We start from the raw sequence: 14423 nt of genomic DNA, 5'->3' as shown, positions 1-14423 counted from the left end.
ACTTAAAAGACTTTTTTTTTTTTTTCAAAAACACAACTGAGATGGCGTAAATATTCATATTTCAAATGATAGCGCTGTTAAAACCAAAAGCAACAACAATATTCAATTTAACCATTTACATTTCCCTACCTACATTTACTGCTAGTCTATTTTCATTGCATTTTAGCCAATATTAAACAATAATTATAGTTCATTCAATCCTAATTATTCATTAAATATATTTCATCTCATAGGAAACACAAATTGTACAAATAAAAAATATCTACATTATCTACAGAGTCAATTGAATTTTATTTTCAATACTAGTATTATAAATAAATAAATACATGTATACGTCTATTAATGATGTATTTATGAACACAAATAAGTGAAGTGCCACAGTTTAAGAATGTTCTAAATATAGTTCACACAGGCAGCTTGTATTATATGTATTCTGTATATGAACAGTCTTTTCTCTTATAATTGGTAATCCTTTGAGGTAGACTTTTTATAACAAAAAACTTATTTACACTTCAATCTTAATATTTTCAGAACAACAATTGCAAAAAAATAAAATAACAATGGTTATAATGACAATTAGGAGACTACAATAAATATGCTATGTCACATAATGTGCCGTGATGAAAGAGCTTGTTTGTTTCTTCCAAGACACATTTGGTACTTATGACCCTTTCCCAATTCTTCTACTTGTCAAGTAAATTATAATCCTTAAATAGCAGCTACAAAATGTAACAATAAGATGTTCATCCTTTGAATGTAACACTATCAAGATCAAAAGTACCATAATATTCCGACTTCCTACTTATTATCAATACGGAATCAAACAGCAATAAATTCAAATGTTGATTACACAGTATCATACAATGAACAAAATTTTCTATGTCATAGAGCATATTAAATTCAATAGGTCATATATCAATTAACTCTTTACAAGTAAATGTTTACCTTGACAATTGACACTTTATGGTGTCAAAGATGTTTGAAAAATGTGGTTTTACATACACGTCATTGAAGAAAATTTAATGGGTACAATACTTCAACTGATCCATCTTGTCTACGGAATCCAAGCTCATCGCACAATAAAATCAATAATTATAAACAAAAAAGTTCCTGTGATCAGATATGAAAGAAGATATCCTCAGGATTGATGATATTATAGTCTTTAACAAAGACTGAGGTGCAACATATAATCACAAAAGGGTGACAGTGCAGTAAAAATGATGTGCAATACAAATGGGGTGTACATAGAATGCTAGAACATAAAAAAAGGTGATAGTTAGCATTAGAGAAGGTGCTGTGAATGAAGAAATACTTAGGTGCAACATATACAATCACAAAAGGGTGACAGTGCAGTAAAATGATGTGCAATACAGATGGGGTGTACATAGAATGCTATAACATAAAACAAGTTGACAGTTAGCATTAGAGAAGGTGCTGTGAATGAAGAAATACGCAGGAAGTGTGGTGTTAGTCTTTAACAGGGACTGAGGTGCAACATATAATCACAAAGGGGTGACAGTGCAGTAAAAATGATGTGCAATACAGATGGGGTGTACATAGAATGCTAGAACATAAAACAAGTTGACAGTTAGCATTAAAGAAGGTGCTGTGAATGAAGAAATACTTAGGTGCAACATACAATCACAAAAGGGTGACAGAGCAGTAAAAATGATGTGCAATACAGATGTGGTGTACATAGAATGCTAGAACATAAAATAAGTTGACAGTTAGCATTAGAGAAGGTGCTGTGAATGAAGAAATACTAAGGTGCAACATATACAATCACAAAAGGGTGACAGAGCAGTAAAAATGATGTGCAAAACAGATGTGGTGTACATAGAATGCTAGAACATAAAATAAGTTGACAGTTAGCATTAGAGAAGGTGCTGTGAATGAAGAAATACTTAGGTGCAACATATACAATCACAAAAGGGTGACAGTGCATTAAAAACGATGTGCAATACAGATGTGGTGTACATAGAATGCTAGAACATAAAACAAGTTGACAGTTAGCATTAGAGAAGGTGCTGTGAATGAAGAAATACTTAGGACTGGTGCTCTAGTCTTTACAAAGACTGAGGTACAAGAGAACCAAGGATTGTCCACTCTAGATGTGTTGATGCTTGTCCGGCTTACCAAAATTCAAAGTTCTTCTTTTATTGGTTGGGTAAGTTGTCCAAATATTAATGGCAATGTTGATTACTAGGTGAAATATCTCAACAATCTAGGGGAAAAATGAAAGGAAAGAACACGATCGAGTTATAAAATGAGTATGCTCTTTTTCTGTCAAGCTAAATCAACTAATCCAATATGATATTATATATATATATATATATATATATATATATATTCTTTTCAATAGCAAGATGTCCAATTATTATTATAGCAATGTTGAGTACTTGGTGAAGTATCTCAGGAATCTAGAGGAAAGAATGAAAGGAAAGAACACTATCGAGTTATGAAATGAGTATGCTCTTTTTCTGTCAAGCTAAATCAACTAAACCAATATTCTTTTCAATAGCAAGTTTTTGTTGTTGTTGATATCCAGTTTTCAATAGATATGAAAAGTCACAGCGAACTGCCAAGGAATTTTAGTTTCCTTGTGTTTTCAAATACACGTATTAGTTTTTCCAAATAAAATGTCCATACCATCAAGTATGCATAATCAATCTGATTAATTTGACAAGTGAATACAAAACAAACTTGGTTAAATCCACATTTCCATTGGATTTACCATATTGCCTTCATACAAAAATGAGCTAGAGAATTTCCCTATTGCATAATATGTAGGCTATAGGTGAATCGCTCATTATATAGTAGGGGATTATGTTGAGCCACAAGAGTATGATGCTATCGATTCAACTTTGGGGACAACTATTATCTAGAATGTGATACACCAGTGTTATTTCCCTTTTCTCATGATTTACATACTATAATCTTGGTTAAACAGTGTTAATTACTCCGAGAAGTCAAAGGATTACAAACACTGCCACACTTGACATTCCATCTTAAACAGCAATACTTTTTCATCCTAACTTATCTTCAATGTAATGAACGATTTCAGTCAAATTAATTATAGTTACATCACAGAAGTGATTATAATCTTGGAGATAAACAATGAATTATTTCATAGGCTCTATAAAAATTCACCTTCGTATCATTATCAACATCAAAGCAATTCTACATATTTTTCAGTTCTCATATTCCTCCTAATAAGGTGTTCCTTGAAAAATATTGTCAGTTATAAGTGCCAATTAATGAGGAAGTTGGCGATAGAATGCCTGATAGTCAGGATGGGCAATAACAGGAATACGGCCTTGACAGAGTGTCATTAGATCGTCATACTTTCCCTGGGAAAGTTTTGGACTACCACCCTCATATAGGCACTGAGGTTCATCTCGGACATTTATCACTGTCCTGTTCCTTCTGGAGCCTTCAATTAGAAGGGGATGGAAGGACTCCTCCGTGTGGCTATTCTTGAAGAAGATGGAGTCTTCTTTTCCTCTCACAACCTTGATGACCATGAACTTGGTCCAAACAATGTCCAGGCCATCTTCAGAGGTGCGGTTCCTCAGAATGCCCCGCCTCTGGCTGTGCTGCTTCCAGTCAAGCACATCTGAGGATGTGACAGTGGTCACTGTGAAGGGAGCCTTTTCCCTTGCCATCTTACACACTGTTGTCAGCTGTGCAGGGTGAAATATCTCCTTATGTTGTCGGAGGCGTTTCTCGATGACACTATGCATGACATCGCCCTCGGATTGGTCATGGTTAGTCGCAAAGTAATTGATTGTGATGTCATTGATATTCTTTGATGAAGCTAACATCGACATCATCATCCCGGGCAAAATGGAATTCTTATTTTGCCCCACACAACCATCACAAAAGAACTCCACGACTTTTACACCCTTTGCATCTTGCCATTCAAGAAATTTCTTCAGGCAAGACGCAATCTCACAGGCACCACGACCTGTTTGACCTTCATGCGAAAGAAAGCAATGGCCCTCCCGCGTTCCGAGATTATAGATGGTGAAATCGTAGTTGGCCAGTCTTCTTTTGTAGAAAATTTTGGCTCGCATGGACTGAGGCAGGTAGATCACTTGCTGCAGGTCAAACACTGCAGCACAGTAAGTAGGATCAGCCTGTGCTTTCTCTTTAGCTGCCTGCTTCTTCTGCCGAACACCTTCCTTTTCAGCAATGTGCTGTTGATGCTCAATCTGTAGGCTCGCTTTCTGCTCTGGGGTGCCTCTGTGGAATGAATCGCAGAGCCCACACTGGTCTTTTTTGGGCCGATGGAACTTCAAATTCATACCTTTAAGGGTTGACAAGTAGAGACTACAAGATGCTCCTTCGGGGTGGTCTGAGCGATACATCTTGTACATGGTGGATACACACAAGTCGGAAGATAAGTAGTGGCAGGTAGAATTAGCTCGACAATAATGGGAGTCAACTCGAGGAAACCTATTGATGTGCTTGGTCACCTCCTCTCTCAAGGCTTCGTCCCGAACCTTGCGTGGTGCCTGCCTTCCTCCTCGTCTGTCTGTGTCCAGAATTCCACATGGCATGCATTTTTCAAGCACGGTACGCACTTGTCGATGTGAGACTGCAATAGTGTTGGTGAACATATAGTCTTACATACTTGGCGTTTCTGATGAGGGTGCGTGGTTGAAGGCAGAAAATAGAAGACCATTTTTCTCATGTCATCTCAGATCTCTAGGTGCCTTGCGATCCACTCTCTTTGTTTTTGGAGATCATTGAGGTCATAGAAATGCTGTCTTATGTCCTTTCGTTCTTCATCACTGATCTCTTGACATTGATAACTTCACAACCTACAAGCCTTGCAGTTTCGTACAAATGGTGCATTTCTTCTTCCCTCAATTTTCCTGTTGGTTTTCTCAGTGACATAGGAATTTCCACTATTCCTCTGTTTCTTGACATGAAAATTACGGCTCTTTGGAGACTTAACTGGTTGCTCAAATAGTGGTGTACCCTCACCATCTACGAGGAAGTCTTCTGGCTGTAAATTGATATTTTCATCAGAGTAGGATGGAGTTGATATAGATGTACTGACATCAACTGATGGATATGAATCATCAGGGCCAAGACTGGTACTTGAGAGAATACTAACAATAGCGTTGCTAAGATCAGAGAGGGCATCTACATCCGTAGATGCAATACTGTTACCATGGGTGACATTTGATTCTAGGAAGAAGACAACTTTAGACTGATTTGCAGTTTGCTCGACATTTATTCCGCTCCGAAACTAGGAGTCCTTTTCCTCAAAACATGTAAAGTAGGAAAGTCAAAGTAAAACAAGTAACATGCATAAAAGCAATAACAAAATCTTATAACCACAATAAAGAGGGTCCACCATAAACAATTCGACAATAATGTATAAACGTGATATGATTCAACAATCTTAAGGGTACATGTACCATGAGTGAAACTCAAAATTGTAGGGATCTCCGGTCACGTGATCAGCGGAGGGATAGTAACTCCTTCCGATCACCCCAGGTCCCTGGGGTTTACGTGACCTGCCGGTAGGATAGTATCTCCTACGGATGATCCCCACAACTTTTCAATACTCACAAAATCATCAATGCATAACTAACATAGTTATGGAAACACTATATTTGTGGGATCTCGAGTCACGCGATCAGCGGAAGGATAGTAATTCCCTCCGATCACCCCAGGTCCCTGGGGTTTACGTGACCTGCCGGTAGGATAGTATCTCCTACGGATGATCCCCACAACTTTTCAATACTCACAAAATCATCAATGCATAACTAACATAGTTATGGAAACACTATATTTGTGGGGTCTCGAGTCACGCGATCAGCGGAAGGGTAGTAACTCCCTCCGATCACCCCAGATACCTGGGGTTTACGTGACCCACCGACAGGATAGTATCTCCTGCAGTATCCCCAATGTTATCCCGGTGCTACTATACCAGCGCATATATAAGAAGTGGTGATAATCGGAACCAACCATGGAATAATCACGAGTAAAAGAAATCCTCCACCCACATTTTTTTTTTTTTTTTTTTTTTTGTGGGGGGGGGGGGGGTTGGGCGTGGTTTGCCATGGTTGCCTCCTAATACCATCTATGGACCCATGCTGTTTCACTAAATATTAATATGACATGTATCATACTTCATGTATTTCTCATGGATTCAATCCGTTACATATTGTAATCTTATATTATTATTCTTGCTGCTAGCCAGACAGTGATAGAGGCGAAAACCCGACAATATTGCCATTGTGGCTTAATTTAACGAGCAAAATAATTATATTTCCTTTGTCGGGGAAAATTCCCCTATGGCCCACTTTGTAGTTCTGAAGCTACTGTGCGACCGAGTGACTCTGACTCCACCCTCTGCTAGCTTAACAATTATGTATGATGTATACTAGTACATCAAAATCAATCATTAATTTAAATATGGTTCTAATTTATCAGCAATTAAATAAATTTCAAATTTAATGTGAATCCCAAAAATGAAGGCGTATATATCTGAATATGTAACTCACGTTACAACACGCTATTCCTCAACTTCTTGTGTTATAATAATTCCATTATCACATCGAACCCAGTCTGTCCGAAATTCCACAAGGCTCATTAATAGCCGAATTAGTGTTATTGTCCCGTTTCCGCGAATATAAATATTCTATTCATATATACCCAAGCCCGAGTCTATTCCTTCTTGGAAATTATCGATGAAAGCGTCGGATCCTCTGTCGGACAGGTGTACCCCATCTCTTAAAAATAAACTGTAATTGGATGGATCCAACTAATGAGCAATAACTGACGCATTCGGCAGCCGGGCTATTAATCTCCTCGCGTACTTGTTGAGCGATTTCCTGACCCCATCCATGGCGTCTTGTAATGTTCGATAACCACGACTGCTATGATAGAATAGACGTGGGATGATGGTCGACCAGGCGATGTGCGTACGAGGCATGGCTGTCCGTAAAATTTGAAGAGCCATATCGATCGCGATTCTGCATTGGCAGGCATCATTCAGGCCCAAGTTATTTGTTCCTAAATGCACGATTACTAGCGCAGGTGCTCGTTGGTTGTATCTCAACCTATTCTCCACCAGGCGCGGAAGGTCTTGTAACGTCGCTCCTCCCTGACCGTGCCATTGGACCGTCCCTCTTGCTCTTCCCAAATCTTGGTGGTTGAGCATGTTCGCCCTCTGCTTGGCACGTCTGACCAAGCTGTCGCCTACGATCCAGATCCTGTCGCCGGTTGTCTCTGAAACAGGATGGAAAAACTCCCCAAAGTAATGTGTTCTATATTCATATTCATATCATCATACACGTGGGCTACTTATTCTCCCACTTATAATTTACTATGAAAATATGTGATAGTAGGTTTCCATTAAAAGGAAAAAGGAAGGAATAATCGTTCCTCTGTGTTACATGTAAAACCTAGCAGCGATGGGGGTTACGACAATATTAATGATTGGGGGAGCCTAATCAGGATAGTAACTCCTGGTTGATCCTCCAGTCCCATTCTGGTTATTAACATGAGCACTTCACATAATTGATCTGCACATTGTATACTCGGTCTCGTGCTCCTGGTGCTAATTTGCGGAATCGCCCCATCTAAAATCATGAAAGGGAGTCGGCAACACCATTGTCAAATATATATACGTAAACTGCTTTATAAACAATATTTTTCTTTAAGCAGATCAACACAAATTTACGTAATAACTCCATTATTTTCGAACATAATAATGTCTGCTTATTTATTATAAACTTCAATAACATATTGTCTGTATCCAAAACTATTCTCCTATTCTGGAGTTCCTCCCCCCATGCAGCGATGGAGAGTAAAATGGGTATCATTTCTTTCCATGCTATTAACGTACCCTCGATAATTTCGCGCGACGACCACTTGTTATTAAACCACTTGCCTTCAAAATAGGCTCCGAAACCAATTTCCCCGCTAGCATCAGTGTACAAAACGTGGTCGTTATCTCCTCCCCACCCTTCCTGGGGGATGACTGATATGCCATTATGGTGGTTCAAAAATTCGAGCCATATAATTAAATCAACTTGGGCCCCCTCATTCAACATTATACTGGTACTTTTCACATTTTTCCCTTTTATTAAATCTATTAACCGTCGTAAAAATGCTCTGCCCGGTCGTACAGCTCTGCAAATAAAATTCAAAGAGCCAATCAAAGATTGAATCTCTTTGACGGTGGCTGATTTATGAGCTAGCGCCCTACCGATTTTCCGTCTTATTTCCACCAATTTTTCTTGTGGTACACGTACTTGCATTAGTAATAAATCAAGCTCTAAGCCAAGAAATATCAATCTAATAATAAACCCTTCTAATTTTTCTTTGGCTAGGGGGACGCCTAGTTCTTTGCACACTAATATTAATGTATCAACAACTTGTTTACATGTTAATTCTTCATTTTGTATTGAACCCACACATAAGAAGTCATCCACATAGTGCACTATTTTGTTGGAGCCAATTCTTTCCCTAACGCAATATTCAATAAACGTAGAAAAAGATTCGAAATATGCTGGGGCACATCTGATACCCATGAGTAAGCATTTGTCAATATAATATTTGCCGTCAAACTTGACCCCGAGCAATTCAAAATCATTTGGATGAATCGGTAATAACCTAAATGCCGATTTAATGTCCTCTTTTGCTAACTCGGCACCTATGCCTGCTTCAACAATTAATTCTGTTGCTTTATCAAAACTCGTGTATTCAACCTTGCAAACTTTATCCGGAATAAAATCGTTTATTGAAACCCGAGTGAGTATGACAAGTGGTTAATTAAACGATATTCGCCCGGCACCTTTTTGGGCACCAGTCCAATAGGACTCGACCGTAATTTATTTAGTGGCCTAACTTCAAATGGGCCTAAATATCTACCCAATCTTACCTCTTTTCAATTTTTTTTTTTTTTCTTCAAATGCTACTAATTTGTTATTTTCCACTAATTTTAAATTGGGCATATCAGCCGGCATGCGGGGGCCTGTGTAATTTAATTTGAAGCCTTCAATAAAGCCTTTTTTCAAAAATTCTGCGGCCTCCCTGTTAAAATACGTCTTTTAACATAACTTTTAAGTTCTCGGTTATAATTGGTGTTTGTGCTAAAAACATTAAGTCACTCATCTGTTGCGTTATGTTATTATCTTCTTTCAAATTGCCATGTATATCTTTATTATTCTTCTATATTTGTTCCCCATTTCTGGAGGTGCAATTATTTGTTATTGGGTTTGATGGCTTTGAAATTTAACCGTTGGACTCCAGTGCAGTGGATTTTCCCATGCCCTTTGTTACCACAAATGGTACATGCGTGTGTAAAGCGGCATGCCTATCTAGAGCATTGCCCTGACCGGTAATTAAATTCATAGCATTCTCCGCCACGAAAGTTTTGGGCCCGAAATGGCGCCCTTCCCTTATTCATATTGGGTGTGAACTTTATTGTGCTCGACCCCCGGGGTGTGGCCCATTCCCGCTTGGTTGCCCACGATCCCTATTGGGTTTGGGGGCGGTCTTGTATCCGCCCCTGGCAATAGCACCTGACTGAATCGATTGCCCGACACTGCTTGCCCGTGTGGGAGGATGGGCTTCATTATCCCTCAAATTATGACTAGCTCTAGGCCTAGTGTCACTCTCGTTGTGTGTAATTTGTAATTGAAAGCCAGCGTATAGGCTACCGGTGTTTGGTACAATCGAGGGGAAGGAAACCACCAAGTTGCTTTCCCTCTCGCTTCCAAGATTGTTAAATCTATGTCTTGTTGTTTCACTAAATTGTGATATTTCTGGTAAATGTGATTGCATAGCTACGTCTACCTCACCTTGCATTGGCTGTGCATGTGAAGGCGGCTGGCTTGATGACTGGTTCGCTCCAGTTGTCTCGTTTCCACTGTATTGTGGTCCGTCAGTCTCCGGAGCCGGGTTTATGCTGGTAGTGGCTGAGCGTCCACTGTTGGGGTTACCGCTCGAGTGCCTCGCCCGTTTTGGCCGCCCCGCCCGCCGGGGAGTTGAGGTGCCGAGTACGTCTTGAGTGGTGTCGTTGCTAGACTGCCTTAATCTTGTAGACTGTCTAGGCCTAGCAATCTTTGGTTGGCGGGCCACCCGGCTCTGGCTTGATTTCCGCTTTCCCATCTTTCGATATACTGGGATTTCCTCTCGTTATTTAGACTTATCTGTATACTCAATTGTAGAGCCTTCTCGAAAAAGGACTTCTCCGAGCGGAGATAAAGTCGAAAGTGAGAAAATCTTGCACACGGCGTTCCCACGCTTACTGCGCGCATAACTCCACCGTTGTAGATTCACTGGCTGTGCGCATTTTCGGTTTCTTTACAGAGGTAAATTTCACATGTCGCTGTCTCACAAAGGCACCGCTTAAACAGCTGTAAAAGGCGCGCGCTATTTCTGGCCTATGCCAGCAATTGTTTTGTCTATCCTTGACTCTCCCAGAATGACTCTGATCATTTATTATGATCACGTTATTCCCTGGAATCACCGATGATACTAGGAGTGTGTACACTTGATGCACGTGGAGCACTTGGACCATTGCTAAGATCAGAGAGGGCATCTACATCCGTAGATGACATATGGTTACCAAGGGTGACAATTGACTTGCTGGAATCGCCGATGGTACTAGGGGTGTTAGGAGTGTGTACACTTGATGCACATGGAGCACTTGGACCGTTGCTAAGATCAGAGAGGGCATCTACATCTGTAGATGAAATACTGTTACCAAGGGTGACATTTGACTTGCTGGAATCACTGACGATACTAGAAGTGCGAACACTTGATGCACGTGGAGTACTTGGACCGTTGCTTAGATCAGAGAGGGCATCTACATCCGTAGATGCAATACTGTTACCAAGGGTGACATTTGACTTGCTGGAATTGCAGATGGTACTAGGAGTGTGTACACTTGATGCACGTGGAGCACTTGGACCGTTGCTAAGATCAGAGAGGGCATCTACATCCGTAGATGACATACGGTTACCAAGGGTGACAATTGACTTGCTGGAATCGCAGATGGTACTAGGAGTGTGTACACTTGATGCACGTGGAGCACATGGAGCGTTGCTAAGATTAGAGAGGGCATCTACATCCGTACATGAGATGGAATTACCAAGGGTGACATTTGAATTGTTAGAATCGCCGATGGTAGTGGAAGTGTGAACACTTGATGCACATGGAACCTGCTGGCAAGCATGAGTTGAGGGAATGCTAGTTATGGTACTAGAAAAGAGGTTACAATGTTGTTTAAATGAGTTTACATCAACATTATGGAGGCGGAATGCTACATTATGATAGAAGCAATTTTCACTTTGTTCAAAGTGTGGAAAACAAAGGAGACAATTACATCTATGGCAAGCAGCTCATTAACGCATCCAAAGACGTACTCAAAATGATTTTGCAATTAACTCTGTGACCTTTGGAATCCCAAAAATCAGATCAACTATACTCCACCACGTGCACACAGGTACCAGGTCTAAAGATATTGCACTAACATTTGTTTGCAAATATCATTATGTGCCTGCCCGGACTACGACGACAAACAAACGAAAGCTCGCACGTGTTCTCATACTGGGTAAACAATAGTCAAAACAGCTTTATTGAATCTAGTCTCTTCATCATGGTCAAAGCTGACTCTTTGGCTTGCTGATTCACTTTGTTCCTTAGATTCCCGTAAAAACTATAAACAAACAAACAAATGAACAAATGAACAAAATCCAACATAAGTATATCATCATATCAAAGCATGTTACAGTGCAACTGCATTATAACGAGGCACTTGGGACGAGAGAAGATACATTGTTATAGGTAAAGTCTGCCACATCAGTGCCTTTAATAATAAGGTTCCACTGTATTATGAGTCTAAACATTATACTAAGGTGAATAACAATTAACTTCAATTTAAAGTAATTGGACTTAAATTATCATAATAGCAATACTGTCCAGTATTTAATACACTAAGTGTTGTGAAAATTAGAAATAAACTCTAAACTGATATCCTACAAATAAGGAATATTTGTAAACGTATTTAACTGTATACAATGGGTGTCGAAAACAGCTTAAATAGACAATGTAATTGCAAAAATGTTATGTGAGCAATAAATGTAATGTCAACCATCTTATATCAAGTTTTGGCGTATTTGAGTGCTTATTTCCTCAGGACTGAGGTTTGAGTTTAATCTAGTTGAGTTATCATTACACAATAAATTCGATACTGATTAAGAGTTTCTGTATATTTCCATACAAACAAATATTCATAATTATAGTACTACACAAAGACCTGCACACTATGCGTACAATGCATCAATCTGATACACGAGCTATTGAAGTTCTACAGTAGGATAACACTGATTGCTGTATGCATACTGAGCGAGTTCTCTTGAAATTAAACCTAAAAGTTCTATTTATGCTTACCACTGTGCCACTTGTTACCAAAGTCTCAGGCAGGCATAAATAATATGCCGATTAACGATGCAATTCCTTTTCCATCGCCATAACGTGCCCCAGTTTTGGGCCAAAAATTACAATCTTCGCAGACGATAAAATTATGGAATGCCAAATAGACAATTACAACCGCACAGTGTATGAAGTGCCTTTACACATTAGGTGTGACCTTTGACCTCTTGCCATATGACCCCATAATATATTAAGATCATCTACTTTAAGTGCACACAGGAATCAATGTCATGGGTATCAAGGAATATTATCCTTACCATAAAGTGAAAAATATGTCGCATTACATATGGGATCAGAAGAAATGTGATTTTTTGTTTTTTACTTGACCTCCACTACCAACCGCAGATAACTACTAATTTGCATAATGAATGCAATAGTATATTAAATGATTGAAAAAACTATGCCAAAATAGATTAGGCTGTGCAAACATCACTCTAAAACATACCAACAATCGACTAAATCTTCATGAATTGTTTGAATAATGGTCATGATTTGAAAGTCGTTATGTTTCTCACCTGTTTTGTGTCAATTTTCTCATCTTTTTTGGAGTATTTTTCCTAAAAACAAAGATTAAACAATCTGTGTTCATAAGATAAGATAATATAAACCTATCAATGTTACAGCAAAAAGCAAAATGGTTATTCACTGAAGCCCAATTTAAACCTAAATGGGGGTTTAGCCGTTTGTGAGGCGAATGTGCAAACTCGACCATGGCCAATTAAGCCTTGCATTTTGTGAGTGCAATGTTTCTTTTCCTTGTGGATCGTACCTTGTTTTAACAAAGTCCCTATAGGACCCAAGAAATTACTCTGTTGCAATGAATTTTTATAAATGTCAATATTGCAAAACAATAACATACAAAAAAACACAAAAGGATTTGGGACTGTAAAACTTGCATTCATTTCATCAGGATTTCACTGTATCTTTGTTCGTTATATCAGGATTCCACTGTATAAACAAATCATTTTTCATGACTGCACAGTTTGAATTCTCGCTCCAACAATACTACAACCAAGAATTTAAACAACATTGTCATATTCATCTAAAAATTTAACAAAGAAACCGGTGCTTATCACATCCATGCCAATATATAGTGTTCCACACATTGATTTCCTCATAGACCTTCCTCTAATAGGATTATTTGGAGGCAAAATTGACTGAAGAGTTCATACTTCATGTACTTTTCCTTAGAAAATAGAGGTCACTCGATCATTCCCAGAACAATGCATTCCTAAGTAAGGAAGTGCAAGTTCTACATGGTTTTAGAACTTAACGTTCACAGCCCTAACAAATCCTTTTTTAAAGTAAAGTATTCATATTTACATGATCAAGGAGTCGAGGGTATCTATCAAGCACCTCGGAGATGCTTCTTTTGCTGCCATCTTCCTTTGTATTCCTTATCCAGTTATATCTAGACAAAGCAGTATCTTCCATGTATTGAGAAGCTTTCTTCCGCGGTGATCTGTTGTGTTTTAGCCTCTCGATTTTGTCGTTTTCTTCCTCTACATTTGATGGATCTGAAACAATGAACAAGGGCATCCATTAAAGCTCCTTTCAGCCTTCTGCAGGTGTTTGTAGATAATGCTCTCATATGAAAGAAGATGTAATTTGAGAGCTATGCATTTTTAGACTGAAGTTGTTATTAGTAGGTTGGGCTAACCCCAAAGTACAATCATATGTACTCAAGGATTTTTTTTTAAAAACTATTTAAAAAAAATTGTAACTAGGGTGATCATGGGATTTCTTACACATTATTATTACAGCATTGCCAGCCTCAGGTAAGAAACCAACAAATTTTCAAACAGTTCCAAACAGCTAAATTCCTCGAATTTATGTCATAATCTGAACATAGAGAAGTTACGGAACAAAGTAAAATAGTCAGATTCCAATGAAAAATTATATCCATTCTATTAAGGAATGAACTCTTTGGTGTATTGATGAGCTATAGGAGGGCA

The 14423-nt window shown here is 38.8% G+C and overlaps 1 protein-coding gene and 1 long non-coding RNA gene across 2 annotated transcripts; both read right to left on the bottom strand.

Annotated features, from left to right (window-relative positions):
* Positions 1-6200: 6200 nt before the first annotated feature.
* On the bottom strand, positions 6201-10484 carry LOC115919167. The gene is made up of 2 exons (XM_030972233.1): positions 9831-10484; positions 6201-7251 (listed from the first exon to the last, which is right to left on the bottom strand). The coding sequence occupies exons 1-2, from the start codon at positions 10138-10140 to the stop codon at positions 6785-6787; spliced, it is 777 nt and encodes a 258-aa protein (XP_030828093.1). The 5' UTR covers positions 10141-10484; the 3' UTR covers positions 6201-6784.
* Positions 10485-11581: 1097 nt separating this feature from the next.
* LOC115919168 lies at positions 11582-12614 on the bottom strand. The gene is made up of 2 exons (XR_004061735.1): positions 12427-12614; positions 11582-11692 (listed from the first exon to the last, which is right to left on the bottom strand). It is a non-coding gene; the product is annotated as an uncharacterized LOC115919168 (long non-coding RNA).
* Between the last annotated feature and the right edge of the window lie 1809 nt (positions 12615-14423).

The sequence above is a fragment of the Strongylocentrotus purpuratus genome, unplaced genomic scaffold (assembly GCF_000002235.5).
Source record: "Strongylocentrotus purpuratus isolate Spur 01 unplaced genomic scaffold, Spur_5.0 spur5_scaffold_6, whole genome shotgun sequence".
Classification (NCBI taxonomy): domain Eukaryota; kingdom Metazoa; phylum Echinodermata; class Echinoidea; order Camarodonta; family Strongylocentrotidae; genus Strongylocentrotus; species Strongylocentrotus purpuratus.
This window is presented reverse-complemented; position numbering and strand designations above follow the sequence as displayed.